General features: G+C 44.7%; 1 protein-coding gene across 1 annotated transcript in view; it reads right to left on the bottom strand.

The window, feature by feature from the left end:
- trpn1 (transient receptor potential cation channel, subfamily N, member 1) overlaps positions 1-23,855 on the bottom strand; it is a 68,327-nt gene that overhangs the window by 7,370 nt on the left and 37,102 nt on the right. The window contains exons 16-30 of the mRNA XM_063185686.1: positions 23,500-23,598; positions 22,551-22,751; positions 21,961-22,059; positions 21,227-21,433; positions 20,216-20,317; positions 17,546-17,644; positions 17,008-17,172; positions 16,300-16,407; positions 13,371-13,568; positions 11,593-11,802; positions 8,974-9,327; positions 8,173-8,321; positions 7,064-7,257; positions 1,530-1,771; positions 754-917 (exon numbers count right to left, since the gene is read on the bottom strand). Coding sequence (XP_063041756.1) covers positions 754-917; positions 1,530-1,771; positions 7,064-7,257; positions 8,173-8,321; positions 8,974-9,327; positions 11,593-11,802; positions 13,371-13,568; positions 16,300-16,407; positions 17,008-17,172; positions 17,546-17,644; positions 20,216-20,317; positions 21,227-21,433; positions 21,961-22,059; positions 22,551-22,751; positions 23,500-23,598 — 2,591 coding nt within the window. The remainder of the gene's footprint in view (positions 1-753; positions 918-1,529; positions 1,772-7,063; positions 7,258-8,172; positions 8,322-8,973; positions 9,328-11,592; positions 11,803-13,370; positions 13,569-16,299; positions 16,408-17,007; positions 17,173-17,545; positions 17,645-20,215; positions 20,318-21,226; positions 21,434-21,960; positions 22,060-22,550; positions 22,752-23,499; positions 23,599-23,855) is intronic.

Raw genomic sequence — 23,855 nt, 5'->3', positions numbered from 1 at the left:
GGAAAAAAATCTACATTTTGACAATATCTCGATATAACGTAAGAAAACGAAACCTACTTGGCATTTGCACTTACTGTTCTGCAGTGCATACTGTATTTCCTGAGCACTTTGTATCTGCAAGTGTTGTAGTTGTAGGCTATCATAACGTCCTCAATGGTAAGTCGCTTTGTCTGCCAAATGCAATGTAACGTAATATTATGTTATGTGATCCTGTATATCACAATATATCAACACTGTACTGCTGTTCTACTGGGGGTATTCCTGCCACCTATATGAAGCCCTTTGACCTGCACACTCTTTGAATTATCATATAAGTTATTACCTCTGCCAAGAAGGTTATGTTTTCGCGTTAGTTTGTCTGTCTGTTTGTCAGCAGGATAACTGAAAATGTTATGAACAGATGTTGATGAAATTTTGTGGAGTTGTTGGAAATGACAAAAGGAACAAGTGATTAAATTTTGGTGGTGATCCGGGTCACGATCCACAATTAAAAAAAGAAATAAATTCTTCACCATTGCGGGATAGGGCGATATTTGACATTCCAGTTTCTAACTCCACAAAAACAAGGCAGAAAGACTTGAAAAAAAATGAAGGTGTAACATAGTCAATTGCTCTATCAAACAGCTTCCATGGCAGAGGTCTGCACTCTCTGAGTGCATCTCTAGTTATATACTCTGATTATAATTAGGACTATAATTATGATTATGGTTATGATTGGCGGCTAGCCTTTTCAATAAATTACCGAGCACCTACTCTGTGGCATTGCTTGAGTCCACATCTGGCGCCCTCGGCACCCCCATCAGCTCCTCTGCTGCCGGCGTTGGTGGCAGGGGGTAGACGGGTTGGCACACGGCGGCCAGGCTCATGGTGAAGGCGGTGTGGAAGAGCACCAGGATGACGGCGAAGCGGCCCAGGTCCTTTTAAGATATGAGATTGTTGGATGACTCAGTCAAGTCAAGTCAAGTCAAGTCAAGTCAAGTCGGTTTTGTTGTCAATTTCTTTACATGCACTGGTCATATTCAGACTCAGATTACACTGTTGATGCTATCTCAAGGAGAGTTTGTGCTTGTTTGTGCCTAGTTCTCCCCCACTAAAGGTCTGGACCCAAACTCCCCATGGTGCCACTGGCCCTGACAAAACAAAGGACTCTTTTGGTGTGGGGAGGTTGTAGTATATAAGCTCACCTCAGACAATACCTCAGGGAGCCTCTTGCTACCTCTGAAGGGTTCCAAACTCTGTCTGTCTGTCTGTCTGTCTGTCTGTCTCCTTCTCTCTCTATTTTGGCTAAAATGTCTTTGATTTGGTTGTAACCTATGTAACATAGCCTTGAGTTAAGTGTAATGTCAAATTGCAGCTGATAATTACATTGTCATATATAACCTTCATTTATTTGTATCTACCTATATTTATCATGCCATTTGCCATTCCTGAGTCTTTAGTTAATACTGTTTCTGTCCCAAACGAACAACTCTAGTCCTGGCTGCCGTTGGCTAGGGAATAAAGTGGAGTGAAAGGTTAGACTTTGACACCTTCATGAGGTCCCGGATGATGATGGCCCAGGGTCCGAACAGGTGGTGGAAGGTCAGGAACTCCAGCAGCTGCACGAAGCCCAGCGTCATGGCCACCGCCAGGAGCACGTTGCGCGCAAACAGGCAGTGCAGGTGGCCCGGCGGCCACCACTGGAGCACCACCGCCAGCAAGTGGCACAAGATGGCCGCCAGCGAGAAGGCAAGCAGCAGGATGCGGATCCAGGCCAGGCCGGCGCGCTCGCCTGCAGTAGGGGGGAGAGGAGGAGCGCTTAAACAGATTCTTGGTGTTGGGGGTGGGAATCGAGAAACAGGCTTTTTTTGATAAAATTGGTTTCACCATGTTTTCACTAATTATTCTTTAGCAGGGTTTTTTCCCTCAATGATTTCCCGTATTAATTCCACGACTGTCATGTATCTTGTATCATTTCGTACTCTCATAGAATTTCCAGTCTGCAAGTTTCGGTTCATGGTCGCCATTGAAGTCTATGGACTACACAACCTGAAATCTTGCGATTGCAGAGGTACAGTAGGATTGCGACGCCTGTGTTAACTGGTGGATAATAAGGTGACCAGCAAGCCATAGAGCCAGGGACTGTAACCAGTATACACGTATTGTAATAATCATAATGTTCTGCTATGTATTCCCTACTTACCTGTGTGTAGGTGAGCTAGGTGTAATAGAGCTTGAAAGTCCCGCCCCTTAGTTCCGCATTTCACGGGACCTAAGCTGACCATCTAACAACATGGTAGCGAGTAAATATATTCCGATCTCAGTCATTACGGGCGGAATTCTCCCGTCTCCACTTAAGTCGGTTTTACGCACGCACTTTTTACGCACCTTGATCCTGTGCGCATTCTCCCCTCTGAAATATTACCACACCCCTCGCGCTTAACTCCGAAAAACAGCGCGTAGCCCAACATGGGTGTGATATATGCTAAATGGGGGGATGAGTCTTCCCCGACTTCATCAATTGTGGTTTCAAAGAAACCACGGAGCATGGATTTTCAGATCAACCATGTGAAAACCTCGGCAGTCCATTGAGATCCAAAACTGAACTTTAACTTTGAATTTAGAACCACGTGCCAAAAGTCCTCGTGCAAAAGCATATCAAAATCTAACCTCAGCTCATTTTCACAAGCACAAGACGAGTAGTCGAGGTGAGATATTGAGATGGAAACGCAATGTGTACCTTTGGCGGGAACTCAGCTGAGCGTTTTGGTGCGCAACAGGTTGATTGAAATAATAAACATGATGAAACGTTTGGTTAAAAATTTGGTTTGGTTAAAAAAAGAGTTTGGTGTGTTGCCTAGTCATGTCCGGAAATCAAAAGCTGATTTAAAATGCTGATGATTCCCACAGTTAAAACAGCACGTTTTTATTTGCTTACTTTTAAAAGTGCTTCTCCGCTTCTCTGTACAGCAACGTGACATTAATATCGTTGGAAATATGTGGATCTCAGCTGTCCGTCAGCATATTACACTTAGGCTACATACATGCTGAAGAATGAACAAGGAAATCGATCGTAATGAAAAAACGGTGACTTTATTATTCTGTCGCAGACATGGGAATTAATTGGACATGGGCATGCAATGCCAAGCCAGGACTTAAACGCGCAGCTGATGGGGTGTAAAAGAGACCAGAAGCGAAAAGCCAAAGACATGATCTGATATGTAGGCCTACATTTTTACGTTTGGCTGTAATGACATTCAGGAAATATTTTTTGCCTTACAAAAACAGATAGAACAACCTGTAGCCTACCTCAGTACAGTGGTGGACGAAGTACACCAGTTATGTACTTGAGTAAAAGTACAGTTACCTTGCATTGAAAACTACTCAAGTAAAAGTGGAAGTATTCACCTCACTTTTGTACTTAAGTAGAAGTACAAAAGTGTCTGCCGTCAAAAATACTTAAGTACTAAAAGTAAAAAGTAAAAACTTAAAAATGAAGCCTTTGGTGCAATTTTTATATTTAAGTGTTGTAGGCCTAGTTTGGTCATATCTAATTAAATATCCTGATTTGCATAGGCTATACCAACATGTTAGAACTAGGCCATAACAGGCCTCAGAAACACTGTGGAGTAAGTCCATGGATGTTATAGCACCAGAAGTTCATTTTCACCTCTCTAAACATTTAATACTGACCCTAACATGCCCAAAAGAACACATGAAAGGGCCATTAATATTAAGAATGATTAGGCTGAAATTGATTATATGCCTATCAGAACAACTACCACAATACCCCCCAGCCGTAAGCCTACAGTCCAGTATAGGCCTACTTATTTGTGACAGCAAGGAGTTAAGAGTAGTAGCCAATAAAGTACTTTGTTTAATTTTTGTTATACGTAATTATGGTTTTGGTAGACCTCTTCTTCGTCTTCTTATTATTATTATTATTAGTAGTATTATTATTAGTGTTTGGTTATGTTAAGGTTGGCTTGGGCCTACATATGGACAAACAGACTTCTTGCGATTCTAGCTACCTTTAAAGATAGGAACATCTTCATATTGTAATGGTCTCTGTTTGCTAGATGCCAATGATTTGCAATAGCCTACTTGATACAACTTAATTGGAACACGTATCTGTCTGATCATGAAAAAGCTTTTTTGCCTGTGCACATCACTGGGCCAATATTTAGCCAAAGTCCACTTTTTTCTCTATTTTTTTTTACTTTGTTACTGTTGTTTTTTTTTTACAACCTCACTTTGGTGGTATTGCCAGTGCTTTTCATATCCACTGTAGCCTACTGACCTGACTTAAGGGAAAGAATACATGTTGCAAGGATACATGTTGCATGTAGCCTCACTTTGCAACATATGGTATACATAATCCTCATGTAAAGATACAAACCCTTTACACAAGCCTCTTTTCCATAAAGTTGAAGCAAATATATTTTTTTGGTGACAGGGGAGTCTATTAGACAAATAATTGATATCCCCAACTACTTCAGAAAATACTTAAATGTATTGAGGGGAAAGAATGCTATCACAGAGTTGTGCGCCTGGATGGTTTGGAATAAGCAGCATGTTTAGGCATCCTGTGTACTTGACTCAAGAAACCAACACGCTACAAAAGCGGCAATTATGTGACTATTGTAAGCCATGGCACAGATATAGCACAGTAAGTCAAATAAGCAGTAGGGCCTACATTAAGTATCAATTCGCTGATTATTCAGTTCAAACGCGAAGCCTATCTGACAAATTTCGTCTTGTCAGGCGAGTGCAGCCTGCGAGCTAAACCTCTCCCACACAAGGAATACGACGTGCAGATTACGTAATACACTCTAACAACGTTATTGTCGTCTGCTTTATTGTTTTGCTGTGCTTTCCGCATATTACTAGAAAGTACCGTTTCTTCTTATTTCAATTCGTCTCGCAAGTCGCAACAGTGGACACATCAGTGGTCTTGCTCTGCTCGCTTTCCTTCTAAAACTAATTCTGTACACAGTAGAGCTTGTTGTGACGTGACACATTACAACCAATCACAATGGCGAATCTCTGAGTCTGCCAATCGGATTCAGTTTCACTTTCTTCATTTGACCAGGGCATTCAAAATGAATTAATTCACTTGCCGTGTATCGCCTTAAATAGAAATAAAAAAGGAACGACTAAGGAACGAGTGTTTCTGTAAATGTAACGAAGTGAAAGTACTAAATTTCGCTTTGAAATGTAGTGAAGTAAAAGTATAAAGTCTTACCAAATAAAAATACTTGAGTAAAGTATGAAAGTATGAAAATGTTACTTAAGTACAGTAACGAATTACATTTACTTCGTTACTGTCCACCACTGCCTCAGTATGTGGCGGTTTTGTATGTCGGGCATCAGTTCAGAAAGTTTAGGCTAATAGGTTACATGCACATATGCACGAGTTCCAATAAATCACAAAAGTGGAGGAGTTGCAATAAAAGACCTTTACTTAACGTCGTGGCTACAACATTATCACCCCGAAAATGGTGAAGGTTGTTTTGAATAGGCATACTTTGGGTGGCTGTTAGGATGACTGGAACAGCGGTCTTTAGTCTGACGTGCCTTGTCCATTTAGCCTACTTGTGCATGGTGCAACGAGGTGTTTTTGGTTTTGGTTACCGTCCGTGGAGACAACATGATGATCCTCATACTGATTAATTAATTACCTGCTTTTGTTTGTAAGTTCACCGATATGAGAACATGCTCTGGGCAGCTGGTCATATTTTGTCACAATTAATGTAGGATGTTTATGTAGTGGAACTGTGAATGAATTTCGATTAGAACTCACGCTGACGGTAAGGAACATCAACAAAGCATAGCCTACCGTGTAACATGTTCAAAATGCGAGCCAAGCGAGCATCAAATGCAATATTACATTTTACCTCATAGTGGCGCTTGACCTTACTACAGCCCTTTGATGCGCGTAAAGGCAAACGCGCTTAAGTGCACGGGAGAATACGCTTAGGACTCATTTACATGCGAAACTCCCTGATTTTGGCCTGGCCCCACCCAAAGTGCGCAACTGGTAAAATCGCGCGTAAACCCCGCTTAATCACAGACTCCAGTAACCGCGGAGGCGCTGTTAAGCGCTTTTTTTGACTTAAGCGGGTGGGAGAATTCCGCCCTACATGCGCTGGGCTACAAATATGCTGTTTAAGAGGCTAGATAAAGATTATTCATGCAGAAGTATCAATGTTTTGTTCCGAGGCTGTCTGCATGAAAAATGTGAAGAAACACAGCTTTCTAAAAAGTTTAGGGGTTCGTACGAAAAATTAAACAAAAATATCAGAAACAACATATGTGGAGTTCGTGGCACAACTCGAAGGGGATCGAAATATCATTTTAATACCGCCATTGGATTACATGTGACGATTTTCGGCTAATAACGCTGTTGAGGTCCCATGAAATCGGGGGAAGTGACGTCACTTTCAAGCTCTATGTGCTGCTGTATACTCCAGTAACTACTTCCTGTCCAGAGACTACAGATGATACAAATTAGCCTTGTGGCTATAATCTGACTCAATTGTACGTTGTGCACCGTCCCTGCCAAATAAACACGAAACTAAACTAAACTACTGGCCCGGGTATGTGAGCTCAGAGACCAGCATGCCATAGAACCAAGGACTGTAACCAGTATGCTGCTATGTATTCCCTATACTTGTCTGAGTAGGTGAGCTAGGTACTAGGGCTGCACGATATTAGAAAAATATGCGATATACGATAGCATGACTGCGATATCGATATTACTCGTGATATTTAATATACCGGTATACATATATTTTCCCCTCTCTACTGGCCATTCTACACTTTATCATATATAAAACAACTGAGAGCAATGTTTTATTGCCAACATTATTTTTTATTGGGGAAAAAACATGGCTAATATAGAGCATCAACTTAAAATGTCAACATTTTTAACACATTTTTTAACCTTCTCACCAAATTTCCTGTTATTAAAAATCAAAACTGTTTGCGATACGTGCACAACTTTATATCGCGATATCGATATATTTTCGATATATCGTGCAGCCCTTCTAGGTACTGCTACAGGTATATAATCTGTACTCGCCTGGGTGTGTGAGTTCGGAGACCAGCATGCCACAGAGCCAGGCCAGCAGGAGCCATTCGCACCATGAGGGCATGAGGTGTCCCAGGGAGATGGGGCTGACGGGAGGGTACACGATGCTGAGGATGAACAGGGCCAGCAGGAAGACATGGGACACCAGATGGCTCATGAACTTCACTATGGGGATCGTGTTGAACCTGTGTTGAGACAAAAAAGACAACTTTTAAATGCTTTCCACAGAGCCTATGTAATAACCTAATTGTCACCAAAAAGGCTCCCGGACTGCCATAGAATTTTCTCATGATGTTGTTGAGTCTTTTTTAACCCATTTTAGCCTGATGACTCGTATGTGTTGTTTACCCTTTGATGCCTGGAGACATATATATGCTATGCTGCATTCAGGCTTTTGAGATTTCATCTTTTTTAATGAAAATGTGGGTATGTAACAGCTGAATGAACACATTCTAATGCAAGATGAGGGTCTTGGGGTTTAAATGCAACTTATTTGATGTTTTCATGTGCATCAGAGGCTAAGACATTTAGGTTTTTATAGGCTGAGGGCAACTTTCCCAACAAGGGCTTAGGCATTCAGCAGGCATTTTTTGCAGGTGCTTCAGGCAGTGCTTAATTTGTCAAGTGGGAGGTCCCGGAGCACAGAGGATGGGTGGCTCCCCCAGGAGGGGGGGGTCTGTGATGTCTTTCCCTGAGGTTCCATCCAAGGTTCCGGAGCTCTCGTCTGAGGTTCCGGAGCTAGCTCCCCCTTGCTCCCCCTCAAATTAAGCACTGGCTTCAGGCATCAATGGGTTAAGCAATGAGTGAATGGGCTCGTTGGCAGGCACCCATCTATTCTACCCATCTACGCAAAGAGGCTACTTCAGCAAGGTAACCAATTGTAATAAGCATATGTTATCAAATCTAACATATTTCACTATTGATGTACAGTCTCAGACAACATTTTCGAACAATGTTACTAAACAATACTGCTGCCACTGATATTAGAGGCCACAATGTATCGGCCAAAAACAATGTTTTACAGTCATCCACACATAGTTCGATGTCAATATTTTGCTCGTCCGTTTTAATATAAGTAATGTCCTTAGCAGATTTCAGACCTGTGTTTGAGAGGCAGTGACAGCACCAGCCAGAGCGGAGGGCAGAGCAGCAGTCCTATGAAGAGCATGAGTATCCTCCAGGAGTCCCACTGCAGACTGCCAAACCACACCTCCGTCAAGTACTTCTGCACCGCCGGGTGAGACACCACCTGCAATACGACGCCACGTGATCCTCTTTAGAGCCATGGGAGTAAAAGTTAGGCTAGCCCCATTGACCTCCGTGTTACATTTTTACACAGCAATGGCAGCTCATGCTCGCCTGGTTCTCACCGACGGTGCGTGTGTGTACACAAACTGATGTGTAGCTCCTCTCCACCAGGGGGTTCCGGAGCTACACACACCATCTGTGAGAACCAGGCTAAGCTCATGCAGCCTTTGGCAGGCATCACTATGTAAAAATATCAGCAAAGTGCTCTATAATGTAATCCTCGAATCAGAGGTTCAAATCCCATCCCAGGCAACAGGAAGAAGGTGTAGTTATGGATAAAGTGCAATGCAATGCAATGCAATGTAATGTAATGGGTTGGCAAAGAGCGAACCTGATGAGGCACTGAGCGAAATGCGTTGTTCGCTTCCAAAAAATACAATAAGAAAAGAGGAACAGTAAGAAGTGTGCAGTGTTCTCTGAACTTTCATATTTTCTCACGTTTTCCTGCCTCACGCATACATATGTATTGCTGAAGGCTTGCGCACAAGGACTCTTTTGAACTCTGTAATGTGACGTAACTTGTAATGTAGTGTAATGTAACGGAATGCAACGTAACATAATGTAGTGTACTGTAGTAAAGTGTATCCTTGTACCCCTTTCTGTCTGCACTCGATCAGGCAGTCCAGGACACTGGCCCCGCGATGGTCCACGGCCCTCAGGATGGGCCCCGCTCCCAGTCCCCGCCCTCCTGCTCCCCCTCCACCTCCCGCTCCCCCTCCACCTCCTCCGACGCTGGAGGCTACGGTCAGCAGGTCAGAGGCCAGGGACTCGCAGTGGCGCGCTGCAGCCTGGAGGTCCACGGCGCGCTCCTTCTCCCGCAGGGCGGCCAGGCCCAAGGCGCGCGACAGACGCACGGCCGTGTCCAGAGGGGCGGGGGAGTGCAGCACCAGCTCGTCCAGAGCCAGGTTGCCATTCAGCCGGCCGCACACCATCAAGTCAAACACAAACTGGAGGAAAGGGAATGGGGGGAAAAGGAGCAGAATACACTGTAACTGGAGCAGGGGTGGAAATTATTTTTTTTCCCCACCAGTCACGGTGGCAGGTAAATTTCAAAATCTACCAGTCATTCACTGTTTTTACCAGTCAAAGTGACTGGTGGGTTGAAAAATGTACCAGTCACCACTGAAATTTACCCGTCATTGGCAGGTGGACGGGTGCTTATTTCCATCCCTGAACTGGAGGGATGGGATGAAGGAAGAAGTAAGTGTAGAATTCTTGCACACCTCCTTTTGGTCAGGTGTGTAGGAGAGGAACCCCCTGGGTCACCGACGTTAAAGCAAAGAATGCTTCCGCACAACCACTGCTTGAAGAAGGTTAGTAGACAGAAACGTCACAGTAAACCATGCAAATGTGAACAGTGTGCGGGAGCTTTCTTTGCTTTAATGATGGAAGGACATGAAATGAAATGTAATCCGAAGCACAGACCCCTATGACGCCAAAACACCAACAAAACATCATCAGGTCCAACACAAATTGGAAGGAGGATAGAAAGGAATTAAAAGAAAAGAAAAGGATAGATAAGAAAAGAAAAGCCCAGTCCTTGGATTGTCTATGGGAGATTTTTTGGCAGTTAACCATTAGGTCTACAGTGACTAGAAATGGTAGCAATCAAGACAAAAAGGTTGTGTACAACTATACAATAATTTACAGTAAAAGGCTTTGGGTTATTTTCACATGGCTTTGTAATAGTTTTTTTTGCATTTCTTTGCATTACTTTGCATGAATTCTTGCTAATGTGTTGTGCGTGCCTATCAATACGACTGGGTTTAATTAATTTGAAAAGAAGGAATGTATCAAGAAGACTGCCCAGTGCCAGTTGTGGGAATAAGCAGTGCAGGGCTGCCCTCTACTGGCCTTTTCTGACATAGCCCATTTGGCAGTAATCAGAAAATTCCATTCAGAAACATGAATTTAGACATAGGCTGCCTGTGCTCCCTCAATGAGACCATGTCACGCAAGCATCCTATCTGAAGAAGCCAAGTTCTGGAATTTATATGGCGTTTGAAATAGACATTCTATTCAAAGGCCTGTTTATGTCTGGGCCTCAACATCTACTTCAAAGTGAAAAATGAGGAGGGAATGCCTGGGAGTTTCAGAACCAGGCAGGAAGGTATAGATTTGCAATTTTCTGCATACAGTGCACTTTTGTTATAGGCTTTATTTAAAATGAGCATATACGAATTTTATGTTCATTTCGTGGGCCCTTTCCACTGGAGAAGTGTGTGTGTGTGTGTGTGTGTGTGTGTGTGTGTGTGTGTGTGTGTGTGTGTGTGTGTGTGTGTGTGTGTGTGTGTGTGTGTGTGTGTGAGAGAGAGAGAGAGAGAGAGAGAGAGAGAGAGAGAGAGAGAGAGAGAGTGAGAGTGTGAGAGAGAGAGAGAGAGAGAGAGAGAGAGAGAGAGAGAGAGAGAGAGAGAGGAAAGAGTAGAAGATATGCCAGACAGTAGGCTGTATATGCTCATAGACATTTTTGTGCATACACAGCACTTTCGGTGGAAACTACTGTACATTTAAAATGAGCATGTTAAGAGTTTGCCATAGTTTTCTTTTCCACAGAAAGGTGGACAAGGAGAGAGAAAAAAAATCAAAAGAAAGAGAAAATGAAAGGAAGATAGAAAAAGGAAAAAAGACAGAAATAAGGAGAAACAAGAGGATGACCAAAGACGTTGGCACTACCACATCTCCAGGAGGTCTATACTCCACATGAGAAGAGAGGACAGAGAGAAGACAGCATGAAATAAAAGAGACATAAGAGACAAGTAGAGAAAGGAATAAAGGCACGAATAAACCAAGTGCGACATGAGCAATTCCAGCGACAGAAGTAATTGACTTTGAATTGAATTGTACAGAGGCGCAGGCGACTGAAGAGACAAAAGTGGACAAACAGAGAATCCAAATCCAAAGCAGAAATACAGAGGGTGCATTCCGATTACCGAACTCCCATCCTCGGTCTGTGCTTGTGGCCTCGCAGCATTTCGTTGATGCCCCGCCTCCGTGGAGTAAACAATTAAATTTCCCCGCTGTCAGCCTAGCCTCAACAACTTTTGGGGGACTATTCTTCATTCACCATCCCCAAATGAGACAATGACATTAGAATTGAGCTTTCGCGAGATATTGAATTCCAATTTTGTTGTCGGTGACGTCATGATAAGGCCACAACGAGGCAAGGGAGGACAGGAGTCCTCATATTAGAATTAGAGGCATTAGACACTAACCCTCCTATCCTCCAGGAGGCGCAGTGTGTTGTTGTCGCGGCGGCGCAGCAGGTAGCTGACGGTGGCCTGGTGGTTGTGGTTGGCGGCGTACTGTAGTGGCGTGCGGCCCTGCAGGCACTCCAGCCCCGCACACGCCCCGCTCTCCACCAGGAAACGCACCATCTCGAGCCAGCCCGCCTTGGAGGCATAGTGCAGCGCCGTCCAGCCCGTCTGGAGAGGCAGAGAGAGGAGAGGAGGGCAGAGGAGACGAGAGGAGGGGAGAGGAGAGGAGAGGAGAGGAGAGGAGATGACAGGAAAGGGAGAAGAGAAAGGAGGAGGGCAGAGGAGAGGAGAGGAGAGGAGGGGAGAGGAGAGGAGAGGAGAGGAGGGGAGAGGAACAGAGGAGAGGAGAGGAGAGGAGAGGAAAGGGAGAAGAGAAAGGAGGAGGGCAGAGGAGAGGAGAGGAGGGCAGAGGAGAGGAGAGGAGAGGAGGGGAGAGGAGAGGAGAGGAGAGGAGGGGAGAGGAACAGAGGAGAGGAGAGGAGAGGAGAGGAAAGGGAGAAGAGAAAGGAGGAGGGCAGAGGAGAGGAGAGGAGAGGAGAGGAGAGGAGAGGAGAGGAGAGGAGAGAGGGAGGAGAGGACAGGATAGGAGAGGAGAGAACAGGACAGGACAGGAGAGGAGAGGAGAGGAGAGGAGAGGAGAGGAGAGGATAGAACAGGACAGGAGAGGGTAAAGGAAAGGAAAGAGTGAGGCACAACAACTGTTCAATTCTAGGTCATCACCATCACAGTAACCCTCTGGCGTAAAGACTACTTTTAGATTATTTTCCACCGTAATTATTACAAAACAGGAAGACATCCCCTGACCCTTAGAATCGAGGTGAATGGGAGCTGGCAAGAGAGATGCATGCCCTACAGGTGAAGGACTCAATGTGTCGATGTTGCAATATTTATAATGTCCCATTCAATGCATATCTAGCACAATAATATTTTTTACAATAGCATTCACATTAAGGTGCCATTTATACGAGGACGATTGCGAGGAATTGCTAGGGATTTTATTGGAAGTGCCTTTCAGGGCCTGAAAACGCAAAAAAATCCTTCCAAAGTGGGAAATTGTTGGGGGTACGCAACCTGGGTCGTCTTCAAAATTCCCCACTCTGGAAGGAGTTTTTTTTGCTGTTTAACTGTCTCTGTCTAAATGGCAAAAAATGCAAAACATATTCATGTCAAATACACCTTTACATCACAATTCTGCGTTTGCAGACCCTAACGGCGCAACGACACTTCCGATAAAATATTTTGTCTTTTTCCCTCACAATCATCCTCGTATAAAAGGCATCCAAAACTTGAAAACGTTTTGATTGTCACCATATAAATAGTGGCCTAAGTCACATTGGGACCTCAAACCTTGCAGCACACCTTGACTATACAGGACTACTAAGACGACACCCCAAATCATTCGCACATCATTTGCACTTCAGTGTACGTTATACATAAACCGGTGCATGAAATTGACATACCACTGTTTTCTAAGGGGAAAAAATGTGATGTCAAGCTCTTTGATGAGAGGCTCGCAAAATTTCCCCTAATTTCCCCAAATTTTCTCTCTTACTTTCTCAATCTCCATCAACCCAAACCATCCATCCATCCATCCATCCATCCATCCATCCATCCATCCATCCATCCATCCATCCATCCATCCATCCATCCATCCATCCATCCATCCATCCATCCATCCATGCATGCATCCATCCATCCATCCATCCATCCCTCCATCCCGTTGGGATCTCTCTGACCTGGTCGGTGAGGTTGATGTCGGCGCCCTGCCCCAGCAGCACCCTGACCATGGCGATGTGTCCGTTGGCGGCGGCCAGGTGCAGGCAGGTGCGGCCCAGCTTGTCCCGGAGCTGCAGCAGGCACCCGGAGCGGCTCAGCAGGAGACCCACCACCGCCGTGTGGCCACTCTGGGCAGCCAGGTGCAGCGGGGTGGAGCCCTGAGGTACACAGACAGACATACAGTATAACCAGAGATTCTTTAAGTATAGAGATATGCCAATGTAATAGGTTGCTATGGGCACCTAACATGACCAGGTTCCGGTCTGCCTTAAGGGGCGTGTCATAATACTCCTAGCATTGAATAGAACAGTCCTTAGGTCTGCCTAAAGGGGGATTCCCCCCCCCTCCCCCTTGCAATAATAGAACCCGGAAACAATGGGCCAATGGAACCTCTCTCTCTCTACTCTCTCTGGTATAACAGACAGACAGACAGATTGGGTATGGGTATGGGCATGGGTAAGTGGTTAGGGCGTCAGACTTGTAGCCCAAAGGTTGCCGGTTCGACTCCCGACCCACCAGGTTGGTGGGGGGAGTAATTAACCAATGCTCTCCCCCATCCTCCTCCATGACTGAGGTACCCTGAGCATGGTACCGTCCCGCCGTACTGCTCCATTGGGGCGCCATTGAGGGCTGCTCCCTTGCACTGGTTTCGTTGTGTGCAGTGTGCAGTGAACACTTGTGTGCTGTGGAGTGCAGTGTCACAATGACAATGGGAGTTGCAGTTTCCCAGGTGGGCTTTCACTTTCACTGTCACAGACAGACAGACAGACAGACAGACAGACAGACAGACAGACAGACAGACAGACAGACAGACAGACAGACAGACAGACAGACACAGACATAGACACAGATAGACACATAAGCTACAGAGACAGTATTATAGCCTTTATAAACACCACTTTGGACTCTGGGCGGCCAGGTGCAGTGTGGTGAAGCCCTGAGATACATACGTACGACAGACAGACAGACAGACAGGCAGGCAGACACGGACACAGACATAGACACAGAGAGACATTTAAGGTATAGTGTGTACAGTATTACGTAAAGCCTATATAAACAGTCTTAAAAACATTGCCGTGTGGTTGCTCTGGGCAGCCTGATGCAGCGGGGTGGAGCCCTGACATACACACACAGACATATAACAGACAGACGGACAGAAAGACAGACACAGACATAGACATATAAGATATAGAGTACAGTATTAAAGCCTAAATAAACAATCTGAAAACCATTGCCGTGTGGTCGCTCTGGCCAGCCCTGAGATACACACACACAGACACACACATACAACAGACAGACAGACAGATAGATAGACATACACAGACATAGACAAAGACATAAAATAAAGAGTACAGTATCAAAGCCAATACAATCGTAGCCTCTTACTGGAGATGGGGTTGCCGGCGGGTCTATTCACTATTTACATCCTAACAACATTGCTATGATGACAGTACACAGAGCCTTAAGTAACAGATTAAGACATAGTCATTACAATTTTGGTGACAGTAAAGTTATAACATAGGCCCTTTGCTAAGAGGTTAAATTAAAACCATCGCCATGTGGCCAGTGGCCAGTGGTATGGAGTGGTGTGGAGTAATATCAATATCAGTGGAGTTAATGTATATTCAGTATGTGAAGTTCATATATCAGTGGAGTTACAGTGGAGTTACTGTACATTCAGTATGTGAAGTTCACATACTGAATGTACAGTAACTCCACTGATATTGATATTACTCTACACCACTCCATAGAACTCCATGTGAACTAGAGGATGACATTTTTCGGGAATTCCAGTGGGTGCCGCAGGTCCTGCAGGATTCCCGCGGGATGGGAGTCAAAAATATAAAGATGAACGGGAGTGGGCAGGAGCGGGAATAAAGATAAATGGGAGCGGACAGGAGCGGGAATAAAATTCAATGGGAGCGGGAATGCTCACTTATTTTTTCATTTAAAAAAGCTTTGTTTTTTTGACGAAACGGGAATGAGATTGATTTTGAGTGGGGCAGGATTGGGAAACATTCTTTTAAGGAGTGGACGGGATGGTATTTGTTTCTTTTACTCCAGTCCAGGATGGGATGGGATGGGATGGGATTTTTTTTCTGGGATCGGGATGGGACGGGAGTGAAAATCCACTCCCGTGTCATGCTCTAATGTGAACACAGTAGAGGACACAGTATGAAACAAAGTCCAAAAAGGAATACGCTAAAATATGAAACCGTACATTAGAGGGCACTGTAGGATAGCTGTGTAGACTAATATTTGCTGCGTCTGCAAAACTGATCAAAGTTAGAGGGAGGAAGGAAGGAGGAGGAAGAAGATGAGGAGGAGGAGGAGGAGCAGAAAGAGGAGGAAGAGGAGGAGGAGGAGGAGGAGGAGGAGGGAGAAGAGGAGGAGGAAAATTAGGAAGAAGGGGAGAATGAGGAAGAAGAGGAAAGGGGGAAGAGAAGGATGAGGAAGAGGAGGAGGAAAAGGAGGAGGAAGAGAAGTAGGAGGAGGATATGGAGGAATAGGAAGAGGGAAAAGGGAGGAGGAAGAGGAAAATAATGTGGAGGAAGAGGAGGAGCAAGATGAGGAGGAGGATGTGGAGGAAGAGGAGGAGTAGAAGGAAGAGGAGCAGAAGGCGGAGGAGGTAGGGGGTGAAGAGGTTGAGCAGGAGTAGTGTACGTATATACGTATGTGCCTTCATGTCAGTCTCAGTGTCGACCTGGAATCCAGAAGGACGACGAAGTGGGGGAAGAGAAGAGGAGGAGGAAGAGGAGGAGGAGGAGGAAAAGGAGGAGGAAAAGGAGAAGATGGGAGAAAAGGGGAGGATGAGGCTGAAGGTGGGGGAGAAGAAGAAGGAGAATAGAAAAAAAGGAGTAGTGTGTTACTGTGTGTACGTGTACGTGCCTGTGTGTCTGTCTCGGCGTCGGCCTGCACTCCAGGAGAGTTGAGCAGTAGCCGCACCACACCCTCATGGCCCGACTCTGCTGCCAAATGCAGAGGAGTGTACCCTGACTGCAGACGGAAACACACACACACACACACACACACACACACACACACACAGACACACACGCGCGCACGCACGCACGCACACACGTACACACACACGTACACACGTACACACGTACACACACACACACACACACACACACACACACACACACACACACACACACACACACACACACACACACACACACACACACACACACACACACACACACACATTATTAATGACGTTCAAGACAAGTACCATTGGTATGCATGATGTGTCCAGTGTGTACTGTACACCTCTGCATGGCGCTTGCACTGTATTGGATTAGTAGGGCTGTAACGATGTTGGATTGAACCGAGAAATCGTGATACTCAGAGTCACGATACTGAATCGTGATGTAAGGAGGCAGTATCGTGATACGCCATTTCAAAGTTTTGTTATCCTTCAGTCCAGAACGATATCATTTGATGTGATAGTGCTTCCAAGCTTCAAATGAGATACATTTCAGAAATCGTGGGGTGTATCGAACTGCAAGTCAAAAATCGTGAAATCGTGAATGGAATCGTGAGTTGAGTACATCGTTACAGCCCTATGGATTAGAGCAGCCTACTATATACCTCTGCGGGAGGCTGGCACTGCTGCTGCCTGCGAGGCTCCTCTCCCCTGCGGAGGGTGCCGTGAGAGCGGTCACTGCGGATGGTGGCTGGGACCTGGGTCAGCATCTCCCTCACAAAGTCCACTTGGCCAAAGCAGGCCGCGACATGCAGAGCGGTCAAACCTGTCTGGGAACGGGCACACACATGAGCAAACACACGCACGCACGCACACGCACACACAAACACACCGAGAAAACAGAGCAAGTATTACATTACAGCACAATCTTTCCGACAATTAATAATAAGTCTCTCAAGAACCATTCTTTCCAACAAGTGAATGAAACAAAAACACATTTATTTTTCTTATGAGAAGTCTGAAACATCTGGTATTTTTGATTGAAAATACATTTACTTTATTATAATAAAGAACAACTATGAAACATCATTCCCCTGGCATGCAGTAATCACTTTGGAGGTGGTGTCATGAAGATGTATCTTCTTCATAAATAATAGGTCACATGGATAATATAAATAATCATCGTTTGGCTGGCGTAGTCACCTTGGAGCTGGTGATCTTGAGTGACACGCTGTTCTTCAGCACTTCCAGGATGTGTGTGTGACCGCTCCTGGCTGCCAGGTGCACTGCCGTCATCCCTTCCTGAATAGAGAGGCCGTTCAAAACCACAAGCATCCCGTCAAAACCATAACAAATAATAAATGACACAGAAGAATAACCCACACAGCTTGGTTCTGGAGGACAATTTCCTACTTCTTGCTGACGAAAAAATAGTGCTGAGCTCACAGCAGCCTCATTCAAAACCACAACGGTTCTGTTAAACTAGTGTTTCTCAACGGGGGTGGTACAGCCCCCCCAGGGGGAGTTGGGGAAGGATACAGTTGATACAGGACAAGGATACAGTTGAGAGGGCCCAGTGCTTAGTTGTCATTGAGGCCATTAGTCCATTTAAATAGTTTCATTTTTTTTAATAGTAAGGGGGAGTTGGCAGGCTTATGATGAGGTCATGGGGTCATTGGGAGGCTTAGGATGAGATCCAGGGGGCGTTTGTTCAAAAAAGGTTGAGAACCACTGTGTTAAACCATATCAAACTAGAAAAGCACTCGTAGAGCAATTACCTCAGACAAGGCAACTCAGATCACCACCAAAATGTAATCAGCTTGGCCCATAGTGCATAACAAGCCTACAGTCCAAATTTCCGAATGATATACAGTGAATCCAATATGTATTTACTTAAAATAATATATTTTAATTCATTTGTATTTAATTTAGGCAAATAAGTATTTGACCCCTCTAGCTAAAGAAGAAAAAGTGCTTTGTGGCAAAGCCCTAGTTGTCTAGCACTGAGGTCAGATGCTTCTTTTAGTTGATGACAATGTTTGTGCATATAGTAGAAAATATTTATGCCCATTTTTCTTTGCACATTATCTCTAAAACATAAACAGTTTGTGGCTGAAGCTTGGCAAATGGGAGGTTCAGTTCTCTCCATAGAATTACTATAGGGTTCATATTTGGAGACCGTAGGCCACTCCACGACTTTAATATGCTTCTTATTGAGTCACTCCTTCGTTGCTTTGACTGTATGTTGTGTATTATTGTCATGTTGGGAGATCCAAAAATGGCCCACCCTTCAGTGTAGTGGTGGAGGGAAGAACGTTTGCACTCAGGATTGCACATTACAGTACATCTCTCCCTCCATCCATTCATTGACGATGTGAAGTAGCCCTGTGCCTTGGCCAGACAAACACCCTCAAACCATAATGATACCACTTTCATGCATGATGGTGAGGAGCTTGGGATCATAGACTCTTTCTCAAAACACATTGAATTGTGTTAATGCCAAACAGCTTGATTTTGGTTTCATCTGACTACAGCACCTCCTTATCATATCCTAAACCAGTCTGATCCGTTGGCAAACCTCAGGTGGGACTGCACAGGTTCCTTCTGAAGTAGAGGTACCATGTGTGCACTACAGGATTTTAAACCTCTGTGGCATTAAGTGCTACCAGTACTTTACTCAGTGATTTTGGTCCCAGTAGCTTTGATCTCATTGCCTAGTTCATCCCGTACAGGTCTAGGGTGCTTTCTTTCTGTTTTCATGATTATCAAATCCCTACAAAAGGTCAAATCTTGTATAGAGCCCCAGACAGGCTGATGGATAGTCATTTTGTATTCCTCACATTTTGGAAGAAATGCATCAACAACTGGGTCATTAATACCCAGTCTCTTTCTTGTGGCTTTGCAGCCCATTTAATCTTTGTTCAGGTCTAAAATCTTGTCCCTGATATCATTTGACCGCTCTTTGGTCTTTCCCATGCTGGTGAGGTTGGAGTGTGACTGATTCACTCATACTATGGACTGATTCTGCTGATTCAATGTGTCTTTTATGCATGTTAGTATGTACAGGTGTCTTTAATTCAGATGACAAGTTGATCGGAAGTGCCCATCTGGTCTGTGGGCCTGGAACTGTAATCAGTGCGCAGGGGATCAAATACTTATTTTGCTCGATGAAATGGAAATAAATTAAAATATATTCTCTTAAATTAATTTCTGGATTTTCTTTTTGATATTCTGTCTCTCCATATTAGACTACATATTATCATAACATTTATTGACTGATCATGTCTTTGTTAGTAGGCAAACCAACAATATCAGCAAGGGATCAAATACTTATTGGACTCACTGTATGTGTTGGCTAGTTATTTTGCAATACAAAAAAGCATAAATACAGTATAAAAACCTTGGAAAAAATATAGCCCCCTTGGCCTTGATGGAGGTAATGGCTAAAATAAAAAGGATAACCATACACTTGCTAATTTCCATGACTACCACGACTTTCTTAAAGTCTAGCTTTTGGGCCTGTTATGCCTTTATTTGGTAGTGACAGTGAAGAGACGACAGGAAATGGTCTGACCAAGAGCATAACAATTAACATTTCCAAAACGGCCTACCTTGGTTTGCTAATGATTGTTTGCTTCCCAACAAAGTGGGAAGAGTTCCCGATTTTGTGGGAACTAAGAAAGTCTTTGCATTGCTCTTGACCTGACTGGTAGCAATGCTGAAGCTGTTGCGTCACTAGGAAGGCACGGCCAGGCTACCGGGATTGAACCCAGGTCCCCGGCATAACAGCACGGTGCCTTAGCTGTTTGAGCCACGGTCATAACCAATCCCCCCAGGCTTGCTAAGTGAAGTAAAGAGAGATATGGCACTCACCGCGTCCTCATCGCCAGCTGACGCTCCGGCCTCCAGAAGGACCTTCACAACCTCCGTATGACCTCCAGCTGCGGCCAGGTGCAGAGGACAGCAGCCATTAGCCTGAAAGGAGTTCACACAAAACACTCTCTCAAGTTAACAGCTTCGAAATGAAAACAACAGCAATCAGAAATGGCAACCTCGCCCCCTGGCCCATGCTAGATGCATGTGACGTGTGTTTGGTGCCACCCAGAGGCAGCCCAAGACAGTGCTGGCGTATACACAGACGGATAAACCGGCAGAGAGGGTCATTGCAATACCGGACCCAACCCCTAGTCCGGAGTGCCCAGGTAATAAAATTAATCATCCACCAGAGGGGTGAAAAGCTAAATTAAAAGTAAATGCATGGTGTTAGTATAACACTATCACATGACATTACATTGCTATAACACCATCTTACCTAATGAGGTAGGTTTCAATTTCAGTTTATTGCGCTTAGTGAGATATCTCGTTTTTGAGGGGGTCCCCAGGACAAACAGTTCAGTACAATTACAGAACACTGAACATGACGACACTTTCGTACATACAGTACACTCAGAGTCTGTTTCACACCAACTCTGACCTTCATCTTGAGTGTAGACATGCTGCTAGGGTTGAACCTTGAACTCTGAGCTTGTTGTTGAGTGTGACCATGCTGCTAGGGTGGAAGTCTGACCTTGTTGTAGTACTTATCATGCTGTAGTACTGATGATGTTGTTTGAAGTCTGACCTTGTTGAGAGTGCCCATGCTGCTGTAGTTGAACTCTGACCTTGCTGTAGTTAGAACATCTTGTTGTAGTACCTACTGATCATGTTGTTTGAAGTCTGACCTTGTTGTTGAGCGTGGCCATGCTATAGTACTGATCATGTTGTTTGAAGTCTGACCTTGTTGTAGCACTGACCATGCTGTAGTACTGATCATGTTGTTTGAAGTCTGACCTTGTTGTAGTACTTATCATGCTGTAGTACTGATCATGATGTTTGAAGTCTGACCTTGTTGTTGAGCGTGGCCATGCTGCTGTGGTTGAAGCGGAGCAGTTCGCGGATGACGGCCACGCTGCCCTTGGCAGCGGCGATGTGCGTGCAGGTGGCGCCCTCCACGTTGGCGAGGGTGGCGAGCTCCGGCCGCTGCTGCAGGAACAGCTTCACCACGGCAGAGTGGTCGTTCTCCGCGGCCAGGTGCAGTGGCGTGCGGCCGTGCTGGAGGTGAGGAAGGACAGCGGGTACTAGTGTTAAGGAGTGCATGTAGAAGTAGACAGCACACTAACACATTCGTGATGTGTGAATCCCTCTGAATTCACAGCTTTTCTTATGGATACTTGACCATGATTTTTCTCTGGGCTAAAGAAAGTGTTCGCATTTCACAGAATATTGACAGAATATTGCTCTCGTAAACTACCGGAGAACTGTGCTGCCACGAGAACAAGAAAATAGCAAGACGACCAATCACAGCGCATTTTCTGTGTGGCCTTCGCGTCCGTCTGACGTGTAGTCAGGATTTTCTTGAGGCGTGAGACGGCGGTTTGCAGGCCCTGCAAACGTCAGCGACAAAAAGTATAAATTGGCCTTTACAGTAGATCTCACATGTTTTGTTGCAATGGCCAGTCCTGCAAATATGCAACATTTAAAAATGCATATAATATACTCATTGCTTGATCTTATACCGGTCAAAGTGTGAACCAAAAGTAAATACAGTACATCAGCACAAAATAACAAAAGAAACTGACTATATCTGTGGCAGTGATGTCTGCTCTGAGCTTCAGCAGGTTGTTACAGACGTCCATTTGTCCACTCATGGCGGCTAGATGGAGAGGAGTCTGCTTATTCTGGAGGACAAAAACATCAACAACCACGCGAACATGAATAATAAACTATATGGTAAGTGTTGAAACTAACATTATGTTAGTTTACGTGGCAGAGCAAATATAACAAATAGAAAGGCTAATTTTTATATGCCCACAGATTACATTTGTTCTATGTTCATTGGATTCTAGGAAACGCTTAGCTAGGCTACTGAGCTAGGTTAGCTTAGCTAGGCTACATGGTTGAAACACTTTTAAGAAACAAAACAAAAATGCCTACTACACCATCTTCAAATAGCCATCAAAATGCTCATAAAGACACAAGATAACAAAGCGTATTCACCTTATTACGCCCCACATATTTCTCAACGTTGTACTCAAACAGAACGTCCAGCCTGCTAGTTACGGTTAGCCTGCCTATGATGTTTTAGCACTAGCAACTGCGTCCAAAATAGTAATGGCAGCGCCCTTGTAACCATGGATAATAAGATGGATAGAGCTGAGCGTGGACTCACCAGGGACAAGGCATCGGTAGTGGCCATGTGTGTCTCCACTAGCAGTTGGACTAGGCCGGTGGATCCATTTTGCGCGGCCAGGTGCAGTGGGCTGAGGCCCAGCTTGGTCTTCGCGTTGACAAAGGCCTTATGGGCCAGCAGGAGGTCAGCGATGCCCTCGTGACCCTTCTCCGACGCCAAGTGGAGAGCCGCCTTGCCATCCTGCAGCAATAACAACAAGTTGCCATAGTAACCACAAAGACACCACTGGCATAGCCTTCAATCTAGTAATCCAAAAGCGCTAATGCTTAATAGCAAGTAGGTTCCAAAAGTGCTTAAGAACAGCTTATGTATTTAACCGTCTTAGCAGTTAGCAATTAGGAACAGTATAATGAAATGTGTAACTATGTGCAACAGCTTCAGTTATGTTATCAGTAACTGTACCGCTTATATTGTGCTCTTCATGCACTATACTATATACTGTAGAAGGCTAGGCTTAAGAAGGCTTTGGTAGTCAAAAAACACTACTACTTTGAGAACCATAAAATAAAGTCTCACCCTGTACATGCCCAGAAAAAAACTCAAAATGGAACATGAGGAGGAATATGAGGGCTTTTATCTATAACTGGAGGAGGAGGGAGAGTAAGGGGTTGATCTAAGAGCAATGGTGTTTCTTCCTCAACGTGGAGGAGGGCAGGGAGGTAGTATATTAGGGAGCCAAGGGCATGACGTTAAGTACTGTAATGCTGTTCAGTGTTGCCAGATTGGGCGGTTATGGTTGTCTGCGGGTAAAAACGGGAAGAATTGTCCATTTGGTGTTTTTTTCTGCAGTTTTGTGCCCATAGAAATCAAAGCAATTTGTTGAAATTGGGCGGAATTTAGTGCATTTTGGCGGGTTTTGAGAAACTTTTGGGCGGGATTTGATCAGACACATCTGGCAACACTGATGCTGTTGAGAGAAGATAGTCACCTCATCAAAGACGTCCACCCTGGCATGGTTCTGCAGCAGCATGCGGACCACTTCCAAATGACCTCTCTCGGCAGCCAATAGCAGCGGAGACCAGCCGTTCTGTTGGACAGGAACACGCACAGCAGACACAGACAATGCCTATGAGCAAAACTGTCATGTTCAGTACACTGTATGTGAAAGGGAGTTGGAACCAGGAGAGAAAAAAAAAAAAAAAGAAAAAAAAGAAAGAAAAAATATATATACTGTATATATATATAGAGAGAGAGAGAGAGAGAGGAAGAGACAGAGGCGGTTAAAAAAGAGGGAAATACAGGCAGAGATGAAAAGAAAGTGTGAGAGAAAAAGCAAAAGAGAGA

The sequence above is a fragment of the Engraulis encrasicolus genome, chromosome 20, assembly GCF_034702125.1.
Source record: "Engraulis encrasicolus isolate BLACKSEA-1 chromosome 20, IST_EnEncr_1.0, whole genome shotgun sequence".
Lineage (NCBI taxonomy): Eukaryota > Metazoa > Chordata > Actinopteri > Clupeiformes > Engraulidae > Engraulis > Engraulis encrasicolus.
The sequence above is the reverse complement of the archived record's forward strand: the minus strand, read 5'-3'. Positions and strand labels throughout refer to the sequence as shown.